Source organism: Notolabrus celidotus, chromosome 13, assembly GCF_009762535.1.
Source record: "Notolabrus celidotus isolate fNotCel1 chromosome 13, fNotCel1.pri, whole genome shotgun sequence".
In the NCBI taxonomy this organism is placed as follows: domain Eukaryota; kingdom Metazoa; phylum Chordata; class Actinopteri; order Labriformes; family Labridae; genus Notolabrus; species Notolabrus celidotus.
The window spans coordinates 10158199-10182184 of NC_048284.1; the positions used below are offsets into that span (position 1 = coordinate 10158199).

At 41.2% G+C, this 23986-nt stretch overlaps 1 protein-coding gene across 2 annotated transcripts in view; it reads left to right on the forward strand.

The window, feature by feature from the left end:
- jag2b (jagged canonical Notch ligand 2b) overlaps nucleotides 1-23986 on the forward strand; it is a 63019-nt gene that overhangs the window by 6938 nt on the left and 32095 nt on the right. For both annotated transcript variants that reach the window (XM_034699376.1, XM_034699375.1), the window contains exons 2-3: nucleotides 15591-15645; nucleotides 23473-23730. In XM_034699376.1, the coding sequence (XP_034555267.1) occupies nucleotides 23514-23730 (217 nt within the window). In that variant the 5' untranslated portion in view covers nucleotides 15591-15645; nucleotides 23473-23513. The remainder of the gene's footprint in view (nucleotides 1-15590; nucleotides 15646-23472; nucleotides 23731-23986) is intronic.

Here is a 23986-nt window from a genome sequence, read left to right on the forward strand (position 1 = left end):
ATCAACGCACTTGAGCAGTCAGCTGACTGAGTTAAGGCCTCTTTGGCTCATCTGATTGAGTTTCCATTTTGTTTCCCATGCTGTGTGAGCACTTCAGGAGAGAGAGAGAGAGGGGAGAGGAGAGAGATGCGTCTTTCCATTTGATCACTAATGAAATTGCCGGTGAAATTTCTGAGCCTCCTTTCTCTCGCTGCCTCCCCGCCCCCCCAGCTACATCCGCCGGGCATCCTTTTGAAGGAAGCCTGTTTGTAACTGTATCTGCTCTGAACTTGGATATGCATCAGACCTCCCTCGGCTAGTAAATAGATGCATGCAGTAGGTAGCTAGACCGCTTGCTAGTCTACAACAGCCACCGAGCTTGTTTGATGATTTTAAACAGAATGTAGATGAAGTGTGTGTTATACTGGTGTTTAACCTCCAATAATCCTGTTAGAATAACACCTAGCCTCACAAGTGTATCTTTCATCAGGGGAGAAAGTGTGTGTACCAAGTTTGTTTGGACTGCTGCTCATGCACTCACTTAGTGTGCTGTCTGTCAGTCTCACAAGTCTGATCATTTCAGAAGTAGGAGGTATTGGAAGATCTAATTTGCATTTCAAAAACGTGTTAATCTGCACAGACCTGCTGAAGATTGTTGCGCTTGGAACAAACCCAAACTATTTGAATGGTTTTGGCTTGCGTATGCCGGATTCACAACGTTGCTCTCATGCTTTTTTTGTGCTACTGTCATGCATTGTTGTACATGCCTTTTCTCTCTCTTACAAATAAATCAAGCACTCGTTCTTGACTTTCTTGTAACTCAAGATTAGACCCATTCTGCTTCTACAAACAGCTCAGGAGATTATATGTTCTTGCTTAGAGTGCAGTGACCTACAGTTTGAGTCAATAAAGTTTTTGTAAAGCAAAACTATGGTCTGAAAATATGTTAAATTTCTGCCACTCTAAGCCAAACAGCTGGAAACTACTAAGAGTAATCCAAGGGTCTGCATTTCTGATGGAGGGGTTGGGAATTCCCCAATTCAATTGGTTGCAATCATCCACTTACAGCTTTGGTCTTAATGTAAAAATCGAATTTTACCAAATCAGGGCAGCCTGCTGGCTACTTTGCTTTAATTAAACCAAACAGATTACCACTACATTTTATGCGTAATGAGCCGTAAAGATTGACTAAATAGCTGTCTAACACTAAAAAAAAAGTGTTTAACAACATCAGGTAAGACGACATTGATTTGTTTCCTTTCAAATATGCTTTTTTAATTGACAAATGTTTTCAATAACGACTTAAAACAATGTACTATCTAGTCAATGACTTATGTTGAGCAAGCATCGACCTGCAGTGTTGAAAAATGAATTCAGAAATGAATGAGCGAATGAAAAGAAAAAATGCAGTTCCTTAAGTGTCCACTTGAGGCTGGCTGCATAAGCCAAGGAATCTCCATTAAAACCCATGTTAAGATGAGCTAGTTACAGCTGGTTCAAAAAGGGTTTTGGTGCTCATGTCTGTGTTCACACACACTTAATGGGGGTTGAAGGTTCTTTTAGTTGCGTGGTTGATTTGAGTGGGTGCATTGTAGCTGTTTGGGAGGAGGTTCAATTCCTGCCTAAGCTCCACATCTTCATCTGTTTCTAGGTTGACTGAAAGTTAGATTGAGTCAAAATTTTCATTGTGGGCGACCACCATCTTTGGGCTTCAAAATGCCTTTTCAGAAGCCAATTGATAACATTACAGACTTGAGAAGCATTTGTCGTGAGTCAGTTCGACATAAAATGTGCGTAGTGTTGCCAAACTCAAACTATTGTTGTCATGATACAGAAATGTTGACGTTCAAATGATAAATTGACGCCTGTTTGGATTGACAAAATCAAATGAACTACTGTGCACCCAAAGCTGTTAATTTTGTTATTTTAGATTTCCAGTCTGCACATTACGCTGGTGTAGAAGAGGTAAATGAGCCCATACCAACATTTGACATATCTGAAGTGCTTACAGACTAGTGGTTACTGGGTTTAGTTCCAGAGAAATCACCCCAAACATCCAATCAGTGATAGAGGAAGCCAACTGGTAATTAGGGATGCACTGATCCTACTTTTTAGGTCCCGATACCGATATCGATACCTGGGCTTCGGTATCTGCAGATACCGATACTAGCCGATCCGATCCAGGGATTGATATAACAATCTCTATTCCTTAATGTAAGGATAGAATCATGTTTTGGCAACTTCAGGCTTATCTGACTTGATGATGAACTGTACCTGGGTTGCAAGTACTAAACCAGAGGCTGGAATCCCTTCATTTCAAGGATCCGGAACAATTAAATCCAATAACCTGTCCGTTTTTTCACACTTTGAATCCATTAATAGAAGGTTTCTTGCTTTTCTGCAGTAGGCTACAGCTCAAGTAAACTTCTTCCTTTGGGCTCCCATTATATTTTTCAGTGCGACTGCCATCCGTCAAAACATTAGCGCTGCACATGTTGCAAGTTTCCGGCAGAGTTGTTAGTAAAAGAAGCGTGTCATGCACCTAAACTGCAGAGCCTCTGTAGTTATCCTCCATGCTCCACCAGGCAAGAATGCACAGACCGTCTGGCGCTGATGAGACGCACATGGCTACACAGAAAAGCATAGAACTGAGATGAATAGATCTGTCATATGGATCGGCACTATATATCGGCTCCTTGTCACCGATATCTGATGTAGCTTTTTGAGTCCGATCTAGCCAACATCCGATACCAGGATCGGATCGGAGCATGCCTACTTGTGATCACCAAATATATGTCTGTTTTGTTTTCAGCTTATTGAAGTGTATCTTTAATACCCTTTGGATCTTTGCATTACCAAAAGTACATTTAAACTCAGCTGCTGTTTAGATTTCTTTACATTGCTGTTTATTGTTTTCTTCCATTCGAACACTTTAACTTTCACCTCATCTGAGTGGAACAATAAGTGCAGGTGCTGCTTAAGTAAAAACTAGGACAGGGCCTTTGGTAGTAGCTCATATAGTCACATATACTGACTCCACATATACTGTTGTTCTCTCTGCCTCCCCTCCCCTCTAAGCTTTATTTTGGATACACATACACATGCACACGCACACGCACATGCACACGCACACGCACACACACACACACACACACACACACACACACACACACACACACACACACACACACACACACATACAGAACCATAAGCTAGCACAGGCTGCCATGGTTAGCCACACCTGATGCGGAGCTTGTCAGAGCGTTGCTAGGAGACGGCTACATAGGCTTCTAGTAAACAATTATCTTCCCTTTCAGTGCCTCCCTCCCCCATCCCTCCCTCGTCTGGTCCCAGGGCTGCTGCGTGGAAAGCCACTTAGAACGGTCTCACCTGTGATTCAGCTCAGCTCCGTATTGATTATGCAATTAGCAGGTCAGGCAGAACTGACACTCCCTTTTAGTGAAAGTACTGCTCGGGGTGTGTTATTTGTGTGTCAAGGTTGTAATCACACTTGCACAAATATTTAAGTGTACAGATTAACCACTTTGTCTTTGTGTGTGTTGCATAAAGGGGGTTTCTGCATAGCTCAGTTGCTCATAAAACAACAGAGGGAAAATAAGGTTCTAAGAAGGGATGTTAAATGAAATTTATTTAATCACGGTGTAATTGCTGAATTTGAATAATCACATTTTAATCACATGTTCAAAATTCAAGTATTTTACATTTTAACTTTGTATAGCAATTCTTACCTGTGTTTTTTGATTAGGGAATCGAATGTGAGTCTACTACAGTGTTGACTTATCTGCACCCATTTAGCAAGTGTAGTAATTAACTTTCTTCATTTAGTTTCATCCACAAGTCTGTGGTGATTTGCCAATTCCAAAATAGTACACTGCTGGCTTTTGTAATGCCTGATTAGGTGCAACTGTATTCTTAGTACAGATGGGTAGCTCAAACTCAAGGTAATTTGGTGACATTTTAATTCTGTCTTTGATTTTTTTTTAAAGTGAAATATGCCATTTAGAAGAGTGTCGTTATTTACTATCATGGCAGCAGGAGGAAGCAGGGAGACACTGCGGCAGCTTGACTATGGTGTGCTGAAAGGGACCAAATGGTGTGCGTTAATTCTAGACCTCCTTTCCCAGTTGTGTGCTGCTTGTCATGCAGATCATTTTATTTGATCTAATCCCTTAATGTATTTTGTTTGTAGCTGCTGTGGAACTGAGGTTTGTTTTGTGGAAGCCAAAATAAACCACCTCTTATTTCTACACCTATCCAAGCGGCAACCTCCAGTCTAAAAATATGAGTCCAATGCGGAAGTGCTAAAAACTGCAGTTCATTGAGGATCCGCTTGAGGCTGGCTCCGGAAATACCGGAAGTCATATACACACCAATTCAAAAAAGCCGATCTTTACAGCAGAAATAAACATGTTTACAGCCTGGTACAAAAGACCAGTGTAGTCTGGATAGCTCATTTCTCGATCGGCACACACTGAGGGGCGTGAATTTTTTTCCAACGCGACAATTTCGAAGATATTGAGATTACGAGTCTTCCAATGAGAGGCGTCACAATCGCTTGACAGCAGCAATGTGGCTGCCGCCGCCGATTGGCCTCAAAACAGCGCTTCAGAGACAGATGTGTGACGTTACGGATACTGCGTCCATATTTTATACAGTCTATGCTCCTACCAGAAAAAACTCTAGTAATGTCAACAAGAACAAGTGTCTACCTCCAGATGGCAGAGTCCCTAGAAGATACTGTCACTCTAACCAAAAGCCTTTCAAAATGTGTTTTATATTTAGATAACTAGACAGTTTTACATCTAGCCTGCCAGACGGCAGCACAGCCCGCAAACTGTCTGTACACTTGAACACTGGGTTTTCTTTTTTGTCAGTCTTTGAGTTTGTTTTCTATCGTCATAAAAAAACGTTCTTATTACAAAAAATGTTATTTGTTATCCAGATGAGGAAGGGTCATTTTAGTTGAATACTTGCGGCTGAGTGGCACGTACCTGGGGTTAACAGTCTAAAGCATGTGGATAAATCTGGGCTTTTTCACTGTATATATGAACAACCTAGCTTTAACAGTAAAAGCTTTCCACCGTGTCTCTTTCTCATCTTTCTGGATGATTCCACTAATGTTGGCTGCTTCTTAGCGAGTGTTTGTGGGCTGTAAATTCAAGATTTCAAACTAAATTGGTTGTGCTAATGCCTTTATTTGTCATGGCCTTTGAACAAACTTTGTAGCAGACTGTGGTTTGTGCGAGGTCTGGAAGTTCCATACGACTGACAAGACTGTAGGAAGAACTCTCTATTAATGCTGGCAGCCATATTGTTGCTGTGCGTGTGTATCTGTAGTGAGTAAATGGGAGAGTAGGGTGTGAACCATGGGACCCCAAGGGGAGCGGTGGATGAATGAATGAATATTTGACTGGCCTTGTCGCCATCGTTTCATGACTTTAAGTGCTTACAGTAGTTTATTTTATTCAACTAAACACATTTCATATTCTGTCCTAGCCTGCAGTTTTATCTCTCATCATGTTAAACGAATCGAACTCTCCAAGAACCAGCCTGCAAAAACAGACTTCTTCAAAGAGCGAAGGATTCATTCATAACGCTGTGTTGTGCAATTTCTTGCATGTATGAATAATTCAAACTGAATGTGAAATTGTGAGCTGCTACACCAACTGCTGGTCTGTCTCCTGTTCCTCAATGTGTCCATGAAGGTGAAGTAATGAGAAGACAGACTCTGGGACTTTAAGTCGACACTCTCATTTTGTTCCAGTAAAGCCTCAACCCTTCAGACTCAGCACAATTTTGTCTCAGAAGTCATACGTTCTGTTTCCCTTCACTGTCAGAGTTCACAGGTCGAACAGACTTCAGTGTTGCTGCATCGCTCGTCAACAGTGCTGCAGTGAGTATTGTGTGTGATCTAAACATTTCCCGTGGGAACTCGTGCTCTAACCTCCATCAGACCACCTGACTCTGACTTCATTCATAATATCAAATGGACCTGTGTTACTGTGAAGTTTTGTTCATTTTGTATTTTTTATCAACTACAGTGTGAACCTGTGCCCTTTAAGTGACACTAAATTAAGCAGCAGTCGTACTCCATGCCTCACAAGGGTGATGGTGTTTTAACGTGTGCTCTGCCCTTTGATATTGCTTGCTTTGAGCTATTTCATTGACAGCTCTCAGGAATGTTGAACACTAGACTTTATTGAGATCATTTGGATCTTTTAGGTGCTCTTTGTATCAGTTGTTGTTGGGATTTTCTATAATGCCAGCATGAGTTGAGAAAATTATGCAAAATGTGAATCAAATAGATAAAGAGAAAGCATTGTCTGTTCACATAAAGAGTTTTTCTTATTTTTTGCAATAACTTCTGACTTTTTTCATGTTTCTGTTGAGCACGCTCAAGGGCGTAGTTTTAATTTTGACATCGGCGAGGACGGAAATGATGTTTTGCATTCAATCACGGTTGCCTATGAGGGGGGACTATTTTCCTCTGGTGACTTACACTTTGTTTGTTGAGATAGCTTATAATGTCCATCTTTCTTTCCTTGCCTGCCGACATCCTCAGATATGAGTGCACCGTCAACACTGGCGAAACCTGCAAGCGAAACAGCCTACAGGGAGCTAAGCAAATCAAAAAGTATTTGATTTGGGAAAGGATTTAACCCTTTGTGTGCCGCATGAAGCACATTTTTTCCCCCTTCAACCTTAATATTGGTGGGGACATTTTAGCCATCGTTTGAGATTGGTATGGACACGTCTATATGTTCCATACCCCATTCTAAGCCATTGAGCACACTCATATTTCCATAATGATGAAATTGTGGTTTATTGGGCAGTCTTATTTTCTACTATTTCTTTACTTATTTTGGCCTGTGCGAAATGCAATAGTTTCCCTCTGTTACTGGCCTCCTTATCAAGTTATCTTCTTCAGCCATGGTAAAATCACAGCATGAAAATCATTATTTAAAGTGTCTCATTTGAAAAGGAATAATCTTCAGTAGTTGTTTTGTGTGTTCTGTTTGTTTGTTGCTAACAAAGGTTTTCTAAAGCAAAAAGATTCATGTGTATTCTTTTGCCACGGAGCATGAGAATAATCTCGTGTTGTATATCAGGGTTGAGCCTCAATGAAAACCACAGTTTAAGCAAACCACTGCACTGAGAACAGCCTGTCGCATTAAGTGTTTTTTTTTTCATTTAATCCTGTATTAATTAAAAGTGCTTATTGGCTTCAATGGAAATTTTGTTTTAGACAACTTGCTTGACAACTACTTACAAAAATCAAAGTAAGAAATACAACTTGGGTATCTTTTTGTAGATTAAGTTATTTACTGATCTTGTTTTTTATTTAGTTTGTACTTCCGTATTGTTTTACTAAATGTCTGACATTGGAAGTTAATTCTAAATAGGGGCCTGTGTCCACTAACTTCTGGAAAAGTTGTAATGTTTAGCAGTTGACATTGTTGATGCTCCTTATTCTGGTCAAGCATTGAAGCCAGTATTGGCAGTTCAGCCATCGAGATAACAATAGTGAGATAAACAACCAGATGCACATGTTAGGTTGCTGATTGGAAGATAAAGTACAGATCCAGTATCATGGAGTGGGATGCCTCCTTTTTTCATTTGATTGCAATTCCAGCTTGCCGGAAATACAAATTCAGTGTAATGTTGGTCCTGATATAAACTAGTCCCTTTGTTATCCCCAACACATGCAATCAATCTGTAATTACCCACTGTTCTTAGACCAAAGCAGTGGTTGAAATGTTTGACCTGTGTGTCCTGTGAGTCTGTGAATGTTCCTGCAGCCCACCATGTCCCCTGCCTCTTGTTAAATGAATGGTGTGCAGGTGCTAGAGTCTCCTTGTGGGGGTAATTAAAGCACGTCATTACATGGGCAGTTAAATTGTCACTATACTGTTGAACCTGTTTGAAATGATAATGGGCCTCGGCTGGAGGCGGTGCTGTATTGCTCTCCAGTCAGGTGCCCTGTTGCTTTGGATCAGGAATTAGCCTGTTAATGTTCTAAGGCATGTCTATTGATGTTGTAGCTCTTCTGAAGGCAAATTACCACTTGAGGAAGAATCCACGAGAGCTGAGCTCCAACTTCATTGTTCCAAAACTTTGAAGTTGTTGAAGTGTCATGTTTCTTAGCCCGTAAAATGATGGAGATTTCTGGTACTCCTGTGTTGTAAATTACAATTTTTAGATAAGACTGCCTCCATGTTTAGGCAAAACAACATAATTCATGCATGTAAGAAAAATCTAGAAAGCATTATCCTTCCACATCTTGTCAGATCATGTAGCCCAAAGTTTGTTTAGTAGGGGAGTACGTAAACAATGAATCACATGATGCATGCTCATGCATATCCTAAGTTTGTATGTGAAGTCATTTAGCATTTCTATGCAAATGTGCGTGTGCTGGTGTTTGTTTTATGTGTTGCATAGTCTTGGATCACGCTGGTTAATTAGCACCAGGAGGGGAGGGGTTTTGTTGTATTGGAAGTGCATGGGTAATGACCCTGTTGGCATAGTAGCAGCATGCTCAATGGGCCGTGTGTGTGTGTGCACAGCCGGTGTACAACAGCCAGCCAAATGCCTTGCCTTCAGTGCGACATCTCTTGGCACACGACTCTGGCAAGCAACTTGTGTGCAGGATTCACAGCCCCCCACCTCCCTACCCAGCAGAGATATGACTGTTATTCAGTCTCTAACCTGCTTTCTCGACCACACATGTAGTTCTAGTAGTGTGAATGAATATTATGATGTATGATGATGAGTCACTCATCAGCAATCCAATATAATTCAATTAATCAACAGAGAAGTATTAAGTGAAGCCATTTAAAGGTTGAAATTCAAAAAGTGGTGACATTTATTTGTGATTTTTTTTTTTTTAAATGAGGTAAATAGGAACTGCTCTAATTTAAGATACTCATCAATTGCAAATTCTTGTGTTTTTTTTTTAAAAAAAGCTCACTGAAGTCGCTACGCATCCCAAAAACAAAAACTAGTTGTCAACCAATTATTGAGTGGGTGTCATTCAATCTGTCAAACGCTGGGGCGGCAGTGGCTCAGTCTCTCCGGACTTGGCTTAAGAACCAGTTCAAGTCCCTTACCTTCCAAGACTGGAAGTTGAGAATGCTAGCTGGAGAGGTGCTGGTTCACTTCCTGGGCACTGGCGGGGCAACCTTCAGAAAGGAACCGAACACCCAACTGCTTGGGGTGCAGCCCCCCTCACTGTGACATCTTATCATTCGTGTGTGTCCATGCAGTGTTCTTGCATGTGTCCATTTGTAGCCCATGTGTGCAGCATGTCAGTAACAGAGTGATAATTTTCAATTTCCCTTAGGGAGTATTGAAGTATGTCTACTTCTGCTTCCCTCTTTAAAAGTTGAATATAATGCACCATACACAATAGACACTAACACTGCATCAGTTCAAGGTTGTGAGAGGTGTTAGAGGGTAATCTTTGGTGCTTATTCCTTCTTGGAACCGAGAATGCAAAATGAGTATTCATATGTTGAAACACACTCCCCACACTACGACAGACAGACAGACAGACAGACAGACAGACAGACAGACAGACAGACAGACAGACAGACAGACAGACAGACAGACAGACAGACAGACAGACAGACAGACTATATTCCTTGTCCCAACAGTGACAAATATTCTCCTTTGACAAGGTTCAGCACATACACTGCCACATTGAAAACACATGTTACAGTCCCCTTTAAAAAAGGACCGTTAACAACAGCGACTGATAAAAGTGTGCAGTGTCTATTTTGGGTTGTTCAGCACAGTTATTACAGAGGAAGGATTTCTTGTAGGTGTTTTCCTTCATTCCTTAGCAGTAACCATGCTCATTTCCAGACAGAGGAAGTGAATCTTTGGTCTGATTTAGGCTCTAGCCGCCAAAATGACGCAAGGAGGAATTGTCATATTATGACTAAGATCAGTGTCCTCTCACATTGTGTTATTTAATGGTTTAATTCGATGGAGACAATATTATGGGATTCCAGTTTTTTCTATCTTGCATCCTTGGGATCAGCACCCCATTTGCAAGGATTTTGCCACTGGAGGTCTTTGATCTTTGTCTCTGAACAGATTGAGGGGTTTGACCAGGACAGATTTGCATGTCATTGGGTCCACCCTCCAGGTAATAGTGATAGCAAAGAGTGGCTTAGCTCAATTCTCAAGAGTCTCTTTCAGTGGAAACGTCTGTAGTTGTGCTGCAGGCTGTGCAGATCTACAAATCTTACTACAGGCTTTTTCTTGCTGCGTGTTTGCATTACTTTTTTTAAGAGTCAATAAGGCTCAGTTATATTACCTCCGGTTATTTTAGAAAAGATGCAACTAGTCATTTCAGAATTGATTAACATCATTTATTTATTTATTGTTTATTCTTTCATTCATTGCACCTCAGCAGTTATTTTTAATTGAGCTGTATTAAAATTGATGGACTACAGCTTCTAATCTTCCATATTATACCGGTTATCCCAATAATCAGTGTCCAGACAAGGTATGAGTCGAGATGCATCACATGCTGTTGTTCCAACTGTCCTTGCTATTCAGCAAAAATGGTGCAGCTCGATGCCCTTGCTGGAATAGTGTAGACTCAGCCCTAGTAAAACCAAAAGCTGGGATTGACATCACAGATTAATGAAGATTACATGCAGCGATTACTGGCCACGGGATGAATCGTGATGACCTCATGTCCCATCAGAAGGCAATAAATCAAGAGATGTCAGTGGAGCTCCCGCGAGGAAGAGCTGGGAACAGGGAGGTGGACATTCAGGTCACCTTTCAATGACATGGAAGCAGAAATAGCTTAAAGTTGCAGACAGAGTTTTATTAGGTGGTGCTTGTCTGTGAATTTTATAGTTATGCATCGAAGGCATAAAAAGCAGCTCCCTGGAACAACTCTCAAAGCTCAGTCCTCATAATGTCTGGGCTTTCTCCAAGAGGCAAAAAAGAGTCAATCAAACCTCCTTTCTCCTTCCCCTGAATTGTTGGCAGACTGGGATCTTGCCTGGGATTACACACCAGGCCTGGATCTCACATTCTTAGTATTCTTCGAATGCAAACAGGCACATCGCCCCACATGCAGAGGGCTGACCCCTCTTTTGAGAAAGAAGCGTGCAGATCCCATGCTTACTGACCCCAACCCTGCCCCGGCTTCCACTTCCCACTGCCACCTCTCTCTGTTCCCTGTCTCTTTTTATATCACTGGTTCAACATCCAATCATCCATCCACCACTCATCTGGCGTGGGAACCTACACCTGTGGCTTTCCCCAGACATCACCACCACATCCTATGCATCAAACAAAATGGGCCATTTACGTTTACTTACAGAACTGTACCACAATTCAATGAATAGATGACGTTTGGTTCGTTTTGCGCCGTGTGTTGTAAGGATGCCACTTTATTATTAGGTCATTCCGAGCAAGCACAGGTTCACTCAGTACATGACACACAAACATCCAATTTTGTTTCACCATGCCCCCCTTCATGACTTGAAAACTAGGATTTCTCCGAGTAAATCCTCTAATCCATTAGGGGAAGGGCCGCCAAGGGTTTTGGAGATTTGACTGACAGAGGATTCTTCGCAGTCTCGGATAAAGTATTTCACACTGTCAGATGTAGTTGACGGGTGTATTATGTTGAGAAAAATAGGGCAAGGTTGATAAAATCTGGATGTTCCCTGAGTTATATCACAGTTGGATAAAAGATTAAGATTCATGTAAGAACCACTGGCAACTTTTTTGACTTTGCCCATGCGACTGTCCTGACCAGGATCAGTAGCTCACATGCTGACACTAATTGTTCCCGTGCTGACTGTGTCTCTTCACTGACAATGGTTTTGATTGGGATGGGGGTGAGTTATGGTGTTGGGACAAGGGTCTTTGTTCAGTAGCCTTTCCCCCTTCCCTCCCCCACTTCTCCCCTTTATCCCCCTGCCCATCCATCTATCTTGTTCCAACCATTTGGGCAGCTGTCACTTAATCCAGCTAATCACAGACTGGGATGGTCTGTGGGAAACCAGGCTAGTCCGTGGCTTTGCTCGACCCCAACACACTCTGACTCAGGGATCTATTTAACCAAACGTTTACAACATGTTGGCATGCAAGCAAGCAAGCAAGCCTGGAGATTGGGTAAACCCAAAAGGTGGAGGTCATAGTGTAGCCACCTGTTCTTTCTTTGATGTTCCTCATTATGTGGATCGTCTGCAACACTTGCATACTCCCACAATACATCATGCACCATCACTAGACCCCTGCCACTAATGCATTCACTGCCACTCATGATTTCCCTTGTATGCATTGGCATATGCATACACCCACCCACATGCTCAGTCTGGGGCAGCTAGCCCACCCTTTTGTGGTGGGGGGAGGGGGAATGGGTGGAAAGGTCAGAAGCCGAGCGACATGTCATGGGATGATCCACGTTCATGTCAAATAATCCATCTTCGAGGCTGCATCTGTTGTGCGTCTGCAGTTGGACCGGTTGGTGGAGCTTCCGGCAACAGCACTATAACAGTACCCTTAGCCTGAAACCCCCCCCCCCCCCCGACTCACTCCTCCTACTGTCCTTCCCCTTTCCTCTTCCACCACCCAAACCCATGGCCGAGTCTTTCCCCTTTAATGCCTTACCAGTAGCTACAGTCTCAAACAGCTGTACCCCCCCAGTGTTCAAACTGCAACCCAAGCCCTTTTGCTCACCCCTGTCCCGTCATCTTCCATCCCCTTCTCTTGTCACCCGTGGTCTTCCACAATAACACTCCCCTCCCCTTCCTCCCGCCACCACCCACAGCCAGACAAGCCTACTTAATCCCACAGCCCAGCAGCAACCAGCCTACCAGCTTGTTGGTCCCCCAGATCAACAACACAGACTGACACACACACATTTTCCAATCCCCCTCCCTGTGACTTCTCTTTCCCGCGTCATTGAATCAACAGCAAGTCCCTCAAATAGTTGCCTCACGCTTTTTTTTGTACCCCCCCCCCCCCCCCCCCTCTCTTGTCAACGTCCTATCACTGACATTACAGTAGAGGTCACAGCAGTCACATTGTGGCTACTACAACTGTCACTAGTGGTGACGTAATGACTGCTATTTAGGTCAGCTGGTTGCCTAGCAGTGTGCCCTGCAGCACACCAGCTAGATTACTCCTGTGCTGCTGGTTAGCTTGGTTACTTTCCATCTGTATGTTTGTTGGTGTTTGTTTTCAGAAATGAGTGGCAGTTTTGCAAAATACTTCAGAATAACATATCAAATAATACTTAATTTTGCAAAATTTTTATGACGACTTGCAAAAATGGTTGGCGATTTTTTTGATTGCTTATGCCATGATGCTTTTAAATTTCATGAACCCTGTTGGTTTATTTTCTGTTTATTTATATTTTGGGCAAAAAACATTTATGAATGCGCCACTGTTATTTTGTTTGACTGTAAAGCATAACCTGGTTTGAAATAAGAAGTGAGCTAAGATGCCAATTTACCTTGCTGTCTCACAACTAACAGCAGACTTCATCTTGCAAGGCTAACTTTTGCAGTGACATTTTTTTTTTGATCAGTCTTTTTTATTGTTTTTAGATATAGACACAAAAAAACATTTACATTGAGAACAACAACAACAACAACAGTAACACAGGACAGTCACAGACAAAAACAAACATGTCCTACTCCTTATTCCCACAGCACTAGATCTTGAATAAGCACACAGCCAGACAATTAAACAAAATATCTATAGAGACATGATGCACACAAAAATATAAATGTGTAAATAAAAAGTAAAAAAATATACATTTATATAGAAATAAGGATGAAAAAGTAAGAACGGGATTGCAGTCATGTTGGCAGCTGTCACGTTTTCAACATAGGATATGAACGGTTGCCAAGTGTTAAAAAAATGTCCTGGTGCAACCTCTGATGGAGTATCTGATTTTCTCTAGGTGGACAAGATACTTGACCTCCCTTATCCACTGGCTATGTGTTGGAGGTACAGGATCCTTCCATCTAGTATATAAGCTGTCTGGCCAAAAGGGAACAAAAAGCCATCATGTTTGCTTGACACCTATTAAAAGGAGCATTCTCTGGGGCAACTCCGAATAGTGAAAACAGAGTGACATTTTTATGGACATCAGATAATTCTCTAAAAATGGTTGAAGACCGTCTCTGAACATGTCTTGACTACTTTTAATACTGATAGCATTAGATTCTGTATCTTTTCAAACTAACATTCCAGCTTTTAGAGTGCAGTGTCAATGCTGGGCTGATTCACTTGTTAGAGTGTAAACCATCACACTTGGATGTTAATAAGGGCCTGTGCTGAGTACCATAATCCACTTCAGCCAATGATGAGCCAGTTTAAGGCCTGATATTCGCGCCCCTGTAATGCCCTGCCTTCAGTATAAGAGTCACAGAGGCATAATGGTGGCGTGACAGAGGCGAGACAGGATCAGTGTATAGCAGGGGATCTACAATGTGTGTAATGTGTGTGTGTGTGTGCATGTCTGAGTGTGTGAATATGTGAACTCCTGCGTGTTTACTCTTCCATAACATTACAGTGATGCAATGTAAAATGATGCTGGGACACGTGTTGTTACACTGTTGTGAGATCAATATAATATGTACGAAGGCGTGATGACTGTGGGGCTTTGTTATGGACGCCTGTAAAGGACTTGGATTATAAAAAGGGCTATTACCTTGTGACGCGACGAGATGTCTGAGATAACTCCTTACTGTTCTTGCATCAGATTTATTCAGTGCTGTCACATCAGGTCTTTTTATAAGAGTGTTGATATTTGCTACATCCCAGGCAGTTTGCCCTTCATGTGTCTCTCTCTCTCTCTCTCTCTCTCTCTCTCTCTCTCTCTCTCTCTCTCTCTCTCTCTCTCTCCATCTCAGCCCTATGTCCTCTCTTGGCTTCTGCTCACAGTTGTGCTTACCGTATCTGGCTCTTCTCAGCTCTGAATCATTGGGTTTCACAGGCAGTGTAACTCAAGCTCACCTGCCAGTAACAGAGCCAAGTTTCATACGAGACTCTGTAGTAGCAATGAAATCGATTTTTGCATCATCCTAGAGTGTGTGAGAGTTTGTATGCATGTGGATTATTGAGAGCAGAGGCTTGATGGAGAGTTGCATGACTATAGATTCAACGATCATTATTATGCAGTCCATATTGTGAAGGAATTAGGATTTTTGGTACTTCTGTTTGCAAATGAAACAACAGCTCATTGTTAAAAGTTCCCTTTTTGTAGCTGAGAGTTGGCAAAGCTTCATGTGGCTTCAAAATGTACCACCTTAGAATGCTTTTATCTTAATGTGCCCATATGAGTGCTATTTCACAAGGCCCACTGAAGTGCATGAATGAAATGTGTCCAAAAAGCATTGGAGTACATGGACACAGCTGTTTCTGTCTCATCTATGGATGTTGTGTCTTGAAATGATTAAAACATGGAAATCAGCCAACGACACTTACCCCTCAGACTTCCTGCATCTTGTGTTGGGGTTATGAAGACGTCCAATCGAGATGTTGTCTTTTAATTTACTCTAAACTCGACTTGACTTCTTTCTTTTTTTCCTCTCTCCCCCCAGCGGACATACACGTTGATCGTGGAGGCCTATGACTCGGACAACGGCACACGAAACAGTAAGTCTGAAATTCACACACAGCTCAGTGGTGTTGCTTCTGTCAGCTGTTGCTGATGGGGATGAAAGTGGTCGGCAGTGTCAAAGGATTTTCTGTTTGATTTTGCTTTGTATATTGGACTGTTACTGGCAAGTGGCCCTGTTATCAGTTGTGTAGAGACACATTGACTATAGGATGTTTGTTTTTGATGCATCATGGTTAGTCGATCAACTAAACCCATGGATATAGAATAAATGTCGGATTTTTGGCTGTCTTCATTTGTAGTTTTTTAAAGATTTGCCTCCAAAATCTGAATTTGACTTGCTTTTTGGGATTATTTCATAAACTTTTGGGGTACAGGTCCAAATTAAAAATTTTGACAGAAAGATTTTCATTTTTTCTGCAAATTTATCTTGCTTCCAAATATTGGTTATTGTTATCATGAATCTAATAATCGAAATTGAAATCAGCCCTAAAAAACAGATATCTGTCTACCCCTACTGAAGAAACAGGCTTTTTTCCCTGTGTCTATCATAAACATTCATAGTAAGTAATACATTTATTGAGTTATACAATTCATCAGGATGAGATTCTTTATCAGAAAACACCACTAACACATACACAGGACAAGATCAGCAAAGAAGAAGGATGTTGCTTTGTCCACAGAGGGCGCCAAAATTGACGTAAACATAAAGTTCCTCACAGGAGCTTTAAATTAAAAATTAGCACCCCTGGACCTAGGCTCTTACGTTGACTGTCTCTCCCTGTTACCTGTGGAGCAGATGCAGAGGTACGACTAGCAACTTATAATGTATAGAATTATTAGAAAGAGAAGGAGATTGGTTACTAGTTTATCAAAAGTACATGGCCTTCTTATTTGAATTAAAAGGAAAAATGCTTGATGGTTGGTTTGACGAACTGACATGGTTTTGTCTCTGATTGGGTAACGAATCAGATGCATCAACTGCGCAATTTTTTCTGCTATAGATGTAAGACACATAATGACTTTAAACCAGGGATGTCAAAAGCAGAAAGTGCCCTCTGCCATTTAAAAAGGGTATCAGTTAGTTATTTTTCATCTCACCAATTTGAATCAATCATTGTGTGTATCAACTTTTTACTGCCTGCCATTCCTTGCTTAAAACACTTCCTGCAAGCTTCAGAGTTGAACTCAACACCATGAGGGTACAAACGGCAAATATCACATCTCACTAAAGGAAACGTGATTGAAGTTCTCCTTAACTTAAACCCTATAGGTAGCATGTTGAGAGCATACTGCGCTGTAAAGATGCTTCATATAGAACAGCCTCTGCTTCAGTCTCAGCTATGCAGTCTCTGGCGGTGAGTTGTGACCAGCTGTATCCTGTTTTCCTTTCCTTATGTCCGCTGGGTGGACTCCTGTACAAACCCCTCTTCCTCTCGTCTGAGCAGTAGCTCAGTCTGGGAGGAAGAGGACCCATTCAGGTCTATAATGTCTGAACGTGTGGACTTAGCTTTGATCTGCAGGGACAGTGGCATATTTCACAAGTCTGCACAATACCTCTCTGTGCGTCCGAGCATGTACATGAATGTATAAACTGAGGCGCTCTGTCTGACCCAGTCGAAGCTTGTTCCTCATTTATATGAGGTCATTACATCCTGTTTTGTCCATAACATCAAACGCACTTCCACTTACCAATGCAGACAATGGAGAAGAAATAGATTTTGACATCACAGCTCTTTGATTAGACTGCTGCAGCCCTATGTCGTCTCTGTTGCTGCAGGCGGGCCTTCAGTAATCGTGTTCGTTTACAGTAATTAGTTCTGATGTTTGTGATGGATGTAAAGCCAGAGTGTTGAATGAGAAACCAGCCAATTGATTTTCTGCCAGCTAGTGGCACTTCAGTCTCTGGCAAATCGGTTTAAAGAAGCAAAGTAGATGCAGTTTGGGTGTTAAGATACGAGATCTAAAGGAGACATTAAAGCCATCTAATTCATTCATGAAACAGACAGAAGAGCGAGAAAGATATCCCCCTTTTTATTCCACGCCACAGTGTGGAAGGAATTTGATGGAACCTATAAGAGGAGCTAAGACAGGTTGGATTCTTTCTCTGTTTGAAAAGCCGCCCTGAGCCTGCCGTAAGTTCCTAATCACAAACATCAGCTGACTTCACCCATAATGTCATGAGTTCATGAAAACCAAACCTCAGGAACAAATGCTCCTTTCAACTTTGTGTGGAAGATCACAAGGGGAGTCTGCCTAGTGGTGTCAAAGCTCTGTGGGGTCACAGTGGGGAAGAAGCACTGTTGTAGACTTCAGCCTGCAGGTGGGTGAGCTAAATCACATTTGTGTACTTGAGATGTTCATTTGTGTACAAAATACATGGACTTGGTCTCAGTGATGTCATCAATTGGTTTCTGAAGAGGCGCTATAAAGCCAAAAGGTGGTGGTGGCCATATTGGAAAAGCCAGCTTCAACGAACCTCCCCTCTAAATAAGTAATAGCAGAGTTACCATGTGTCCTAGAAAACATGGAAAACCATGAAAACAGTTTTCCAGTCCTGGAAAACACCTGGAAAATGGGAGAAAAAGTAAAATGTCCTGGAAAATCACAGATTGTCCTGGAAAATGATTCTAACATGACTGCGTCAGACCTGACAAGGTTAAAAAAAAACACATCCCCATTCAACATTTGTGGCCATTTTTGTCATCCAGTTCTATTTAGGTCAATCAATGCACTGATCCTCTTTTTATTATTTATTTATCATATTATTATTTATTATTATTTTATTTATTCTCATACAACACTCTGGCTTTACATCCATTTCAGATTCCTTTGCAGGCTCTTTGTTTTTTACTTAGCTAATTATATATTTTTTGAGAAAAGAGAAAGCTGAGATGTTGCCCATCATTGTTACTTGGTTGCACTAATAAAGTGAAGTGCTGTACATCTGTGGTTGCATTGTTCTATAATCAATTTGCCATAATCAGCAAGAGATGATTTCATGGATAGCCATAAACTGCACGTCATTCAATGTAAACTTCTACTGAGAGGAACATATTAGACTATTTAGGAGCTAAATTAGGAACTAAATTTAGACTGTCATACCAGCTTGATCATCATTGAAAATGTCCTGGAAATGTCCTAGAAAATGATCTCTGGAAAATAGTGGGAACCCTGAACAGGCTCCATAGTGCCCACATGTCAGTCAAATCAGCCATGTCCCAAATTTTGCATAACATTTGGCCTCGATGTAATCAAAAGAGATGAGTTGAAACTAAATTTCCCCCTGTACAGTTTTTAAGAATAAAAAATCTAGCTTTAGAGAAATTAAAATGATTAAGGGCACTAGTTGAACTATTATGCTATTAAAAGACATAATTTTAGATTCTGGGTTAGCTAAATGTTATGACCATTTCTTACAATCAATATGGACTATGAAAATGATAAAAATTAAAAACAGTTCCTTGTAGTTTTTTCATCAAAAACTTTTCTTTAACTATTGAGCTCACTGTTGTTTTTTGGGGGGGACTATCCTGAACCAATGACGACACCATGTCACCAATTTCCTCTTGTCAAACTTAGACAAAACAGGAATCTGCTTTCTCAGATCCTGTCACAGCCCGTACTTTGAAATTTGAACTTTGAGCCTTTGGTCAAAAACACATATTTCTTGATTTTGGCTCAAGTTTTAAAAAAGTTTGAACTATTTTAGTAGTAATACTTTACAGCTTCTGCATTAGCGCAGGCCAACACTTTAAGAATAACGTGAACATCTGACTGAAAACATGAATGTTTGATCAGATCTAAACTGTGAGAAAGATTGTGTAAGCATTGATGAAGTTGCAGAGATTGATTTGTTGGGCTGTGGATAGATTTGTCACTTAAGTGAAAAGGTCAGGTTTGCAAATGCATTTCTTTTCTCTTTTTTTCCCATTGTCTCTACAGCCATATCTATGCGTTTTGGTAAACTTGGTTAAGTAGTTGAAATAAAAATCTAATTATGGAATCATAAAGTTAACTTATATTTTCATCAAGTCATGCAAATGTAGGGGCTTGCCATGCCCACGCCATTGGAGTTGTGTTGAAGATTTTGATAACTTTGTACAATTGAGGTCTCTTTTAGCTTTGGACTAAATTTGAGCTGGATAAGATGAACACCTTAGGAGGAGTTGGAGGGGAGTTTGACCCCAGGAAATGGCAGAAAAATCAAAATTTTCGCAGTTACTTTTTAACTTGGAGATTCCTTGATGAAATAAGGTAGAGATAGACCGATATGTTTTTTCAGGGCCGATACCGATACCCATTATTATAGTCAAGGAGGCCGATAACCGATACTTGGAGGCCGATGCCGATATGCGTCAAATTGCTTAATATCGGAGCCGATAATCTGTCATTCCCTAAAATAAGGTCATGGATCCAAGAGGCTTTTTTGTAGGTCCCATTAAACTGCATGTCCCTACCAAATTTCATTAATGTGTTTGAAAGTAACCTCCATAAGAGGGCCTGATGGTGTGCAGATTTTCCTGAGTTTTGGTGCTTGTTCAGGCTCTCAGAAATGCGATTCACGCGGGAGGCATAAAGAAAAAAATGTAAAAGAATAAATAGAGCAGATCCAGCAGAGCCTTTGCACCGCTTGATGCTCGGGCTCTAAAAGAGCATGTGATTGACAGAACAAACCCTGTCAGACAGCGGGTCTTGGTATTACGCCTGAGTCAGCAGTAGCCTCTTGTCTTGTCCTACGTAAGAGCTCTCCAGTGAGCGAGTCTTGTCTGTCAGTGAGATTGCTCTCCTCTAGCGTCACGTCCTCCAGTATGCCTCTCATCCCTTCCCCCTGTGTCCTCAGGAAAGACGGCAGGCTGTTTTCCTTGTGTTTATCGAGCAGGAAGTGGAGTGGACTGGGCGGCCCGGCTCAGTGTTTAGACACCGATGCAGCAGAGCCCGGCTCGGGCCCGGGGCCCATTGTTCTCTATCTGGCAACGACCGGGGGTTATTTCTGTTATTGTTGCTTAATTCTGTCAGACATTGTGTCAGTCCCCAGCAGAGGAAGGTGTGTGTATGTGTGTACGTGTGTGTGTTCCTGCTTGCTCATTCCTACATGTCTATGGTGCATTGCAGCCACCAGCCATGGAGAAAAGGAAATCGCAGACCCCCTATTTCCACAGATATTGTTTACCAGTTTCGATCCCACTGTGATAAAGATTGCTTTCTTTCTGGAGGCTGGCGCTGCAGAGAGCCCCGCAGAGGAAGAACAATGTTTAATGTGAACGGTGCTGTGCTGGAGGCTAAATGGTAGCAACCTCCCAACATGACGGTGCACATACAGAGAGCTCAGAGAGGCACTGCTAATGCGAGCCATCTCCACAAAATGGATCAATTTGCAAGCAATGAATTTCAATTGCATACTTAAGATTCAGAGCGTACTTTGCACACACACTTTTTGGTATCAAAGTGTCTGTCTGCTGAATAAGAATGCGCTGCTTGATGAAGAAGTGACTTAACTACAGAGTAAAGGAGATTCATTGTATAATGTCAGTGTTTCACAAAAGTAATTGAATGGCCTTAATAAATGCAGCGGCTTTTGGGGTCTTTTAAGCTGAATCTGTGAAGGCTGAGAGAAAGGATCACTATCATGATGATTGTGCTGCTAAAAGTATTTAACCTAGATACTAGTTCACCTCCACTCTTATGTGTCCTAACTTCTTTCATTGAGTGGATGACAGCCTGTGCTATAGTCACACTTTTTAAAACCTTCAACAACATGTTTGTCCATTTTTGCCCTTTTGTGAATCTGATGCTAGAATTGTGAATTAGTCAATACTGATGAGCAATCTGATAGCAGAGCAACATACCAAAGAAGATAACAGCTGCATACTACTTAACCTGTGTGGACGTGATGTGATTGCTATACATTCAGTTCCTCCAAATACGCTCCGTCTGCCAAAACAATACAGAACACATTTAATTGTAGAAGTTTGAAAAATAATGACACAGTAATATATCGCAATACTTTGACCTCCAATATGATATTGATATTTCAACTCTTAATATTGATATTTTTGTAACAATAAAAATTCACATTTTAGCCAATTTGGAACTAAAAAAAAACAAAGTGGAAAAGTTGTTTTCAGTCAAATAATTTTGACTTAATTTGTCCTTTCAATTTTGAGTAATATTGTGTGATTTACATTTACACCATCTCTATTTTTTCTTAGTTAACTGTGTAGAATATCACTATGTCACAATATTGTGATAAATCGTGATATTGTAGTATCGTGAACAAAGTATCGTGATGCGTATCGCTTCGTGAGGCTCTTGGCAATACTCACCCCTATTTATTTGACCCTGTTTTGTGAGCATGTTGCCATGACTAACAAGACTTTCTCTGCTAGTACCATGCTGGTTTTGTTTGCCAGCTTCACATGACAAATTACTCATAATTGTTGGACATGTGCAGTATTGTAACTGCTCTTCTTTCTTCTATTTTTCTTTTTCTTCTGATGTTGTTGCTCCTATTTTGTTTTGTTTTGTAGTGTCTTGTAAGTCCATATGGGCTGGGCACCTTAAGGTGCACGACACGATGAATAATAAATAAACTAAACTAAACTAAACTAAACTAAACTAAACATAACCAGCTCTTCTTCATTGTTGCAAAACAGCAGTTGCCAGTAAACTGCCATTATCCATCCATGTTTTAAGGTGAAAATATTAGGGTTGTCTCTCGTTGCAGTGGGAAGTTAAGCTGGGGAATTTTGGAAATATTCCAAATTGGAAATTATGGGAATTTAATGGAAAGGTATCAAATCCAAGCATAATATTTGTTTTGTTACAAGCAGACATCCATCCAAAATAATACAATTAAAACAGATTTATTTGTAAGAAGAACTTTATCAAGTGTTAAATATTTTATTGAACAATCAATTCTTTCATTGAAGAACAAAATATGAATGTTGAGTAAAATATTACTCATCCCTCTGACCGAACCCGTTCAAAATGAACAAAAATTAAATCCCAACAAAGTCCCATTCAAAATGTTAAATAAAAAGTGCATGTAGGGGGCGTGGTCTCAATAGCCCTGCAATAAGCAGTGTGCTATATGCATGTGATTGAGGAATAGCATAGATATTCAACTGTACTTGCATGAAATCTGGTTGTTTTAGTCAGGATTATACTAAAATATATTTTCCCCACCTAAATTTAAGTTCCCTATTAAGAGCCAACCTTCAATTTATTAAATTCCTGGTTTGTTCCCATAAATTCCTGTTAATTCCCATGGAAAGTTTCCAACTTTGAAAATTCCTGGAATTTTGCAACCCTGTTTGTATCAGACTGTTGCATGGACTGTAGTACTTGCAAAACAACCAAATCACACGTTTTGCTCTATTAGAAGCATTACCATCACTCTTATTAGTATCAGAATATCTCCACTGGGAAGTTAGTATTAACATATCATCACGTTAACAATCTCTTAAGAGGTCCAGCAGGTGCAGAGCAACAGTCGTCTTTACTTTTGTCTTTGCTCCTTTTTTGGTCTCCACCAGCCCCTGAGGAACTATCTAGCTCTCAATAGGCCAGATGTCTCCCTAAGTTAATCATCTACTGTATACCTGAGTGCTTTTGCTGCTTGGTGCATCAGAACATAGAGATTCTTTAGGTTTCTAAACAGGTTTACTTTAAATAGCCGCCCTGCTGTTTGGAAAAATTGCACAGTGAGCAGTGAGAGCTTACCGAAAAGCTACATATCAATTCAGCTAAAATGTGATTCAAAGTTCTTAAAGCCACTGTCTTATTATCTTGTTTTATTTGCAGGAGCATGAACATCTTTGCATTTGATTTCACTGATCGGACCTCATCTGCTTTTGTTTCAGATGAACAGGAACTGCTGATTGAACGCAGCACTCACACTGGTATGATCAACCCCGGTGACCCCTGGCAGACCATCCTGCACGACGGGCCGGTTGCTCGCCTCATCTACCGCATCAGAGTGCGCTGTGATGAAAACTACTACAGCAGCAAGTGCAACAAGCTGTGCAGCCCCCGAAACGACTACTTCGGTCACTACCGCTGCGAGGCCTCAGGAAACCGGGTGTGCCTGGACGGCTGGATGGGCACAGACTGCGGGACAGGTGAGCTGTAATTGTCTCTGTAGATGTTCTTGAGATGGTATCCATAGCAACTTTAAAACCTCATACAGATAGGTTGATGGTATCGCTACGATATTAAGTCCATCAAGCTCAACCACAGGGGACCAATCAGCCTCAGGCATCATGGAAAGACGCTGACTGTGACTTTCTTTACTGAGCTGCAGCAGTGATTTGCTGGTTCAAGATTCTCAGATGTGAGGAGTATGATTTCTGCTCTTCGACATACATCTTCAAATTA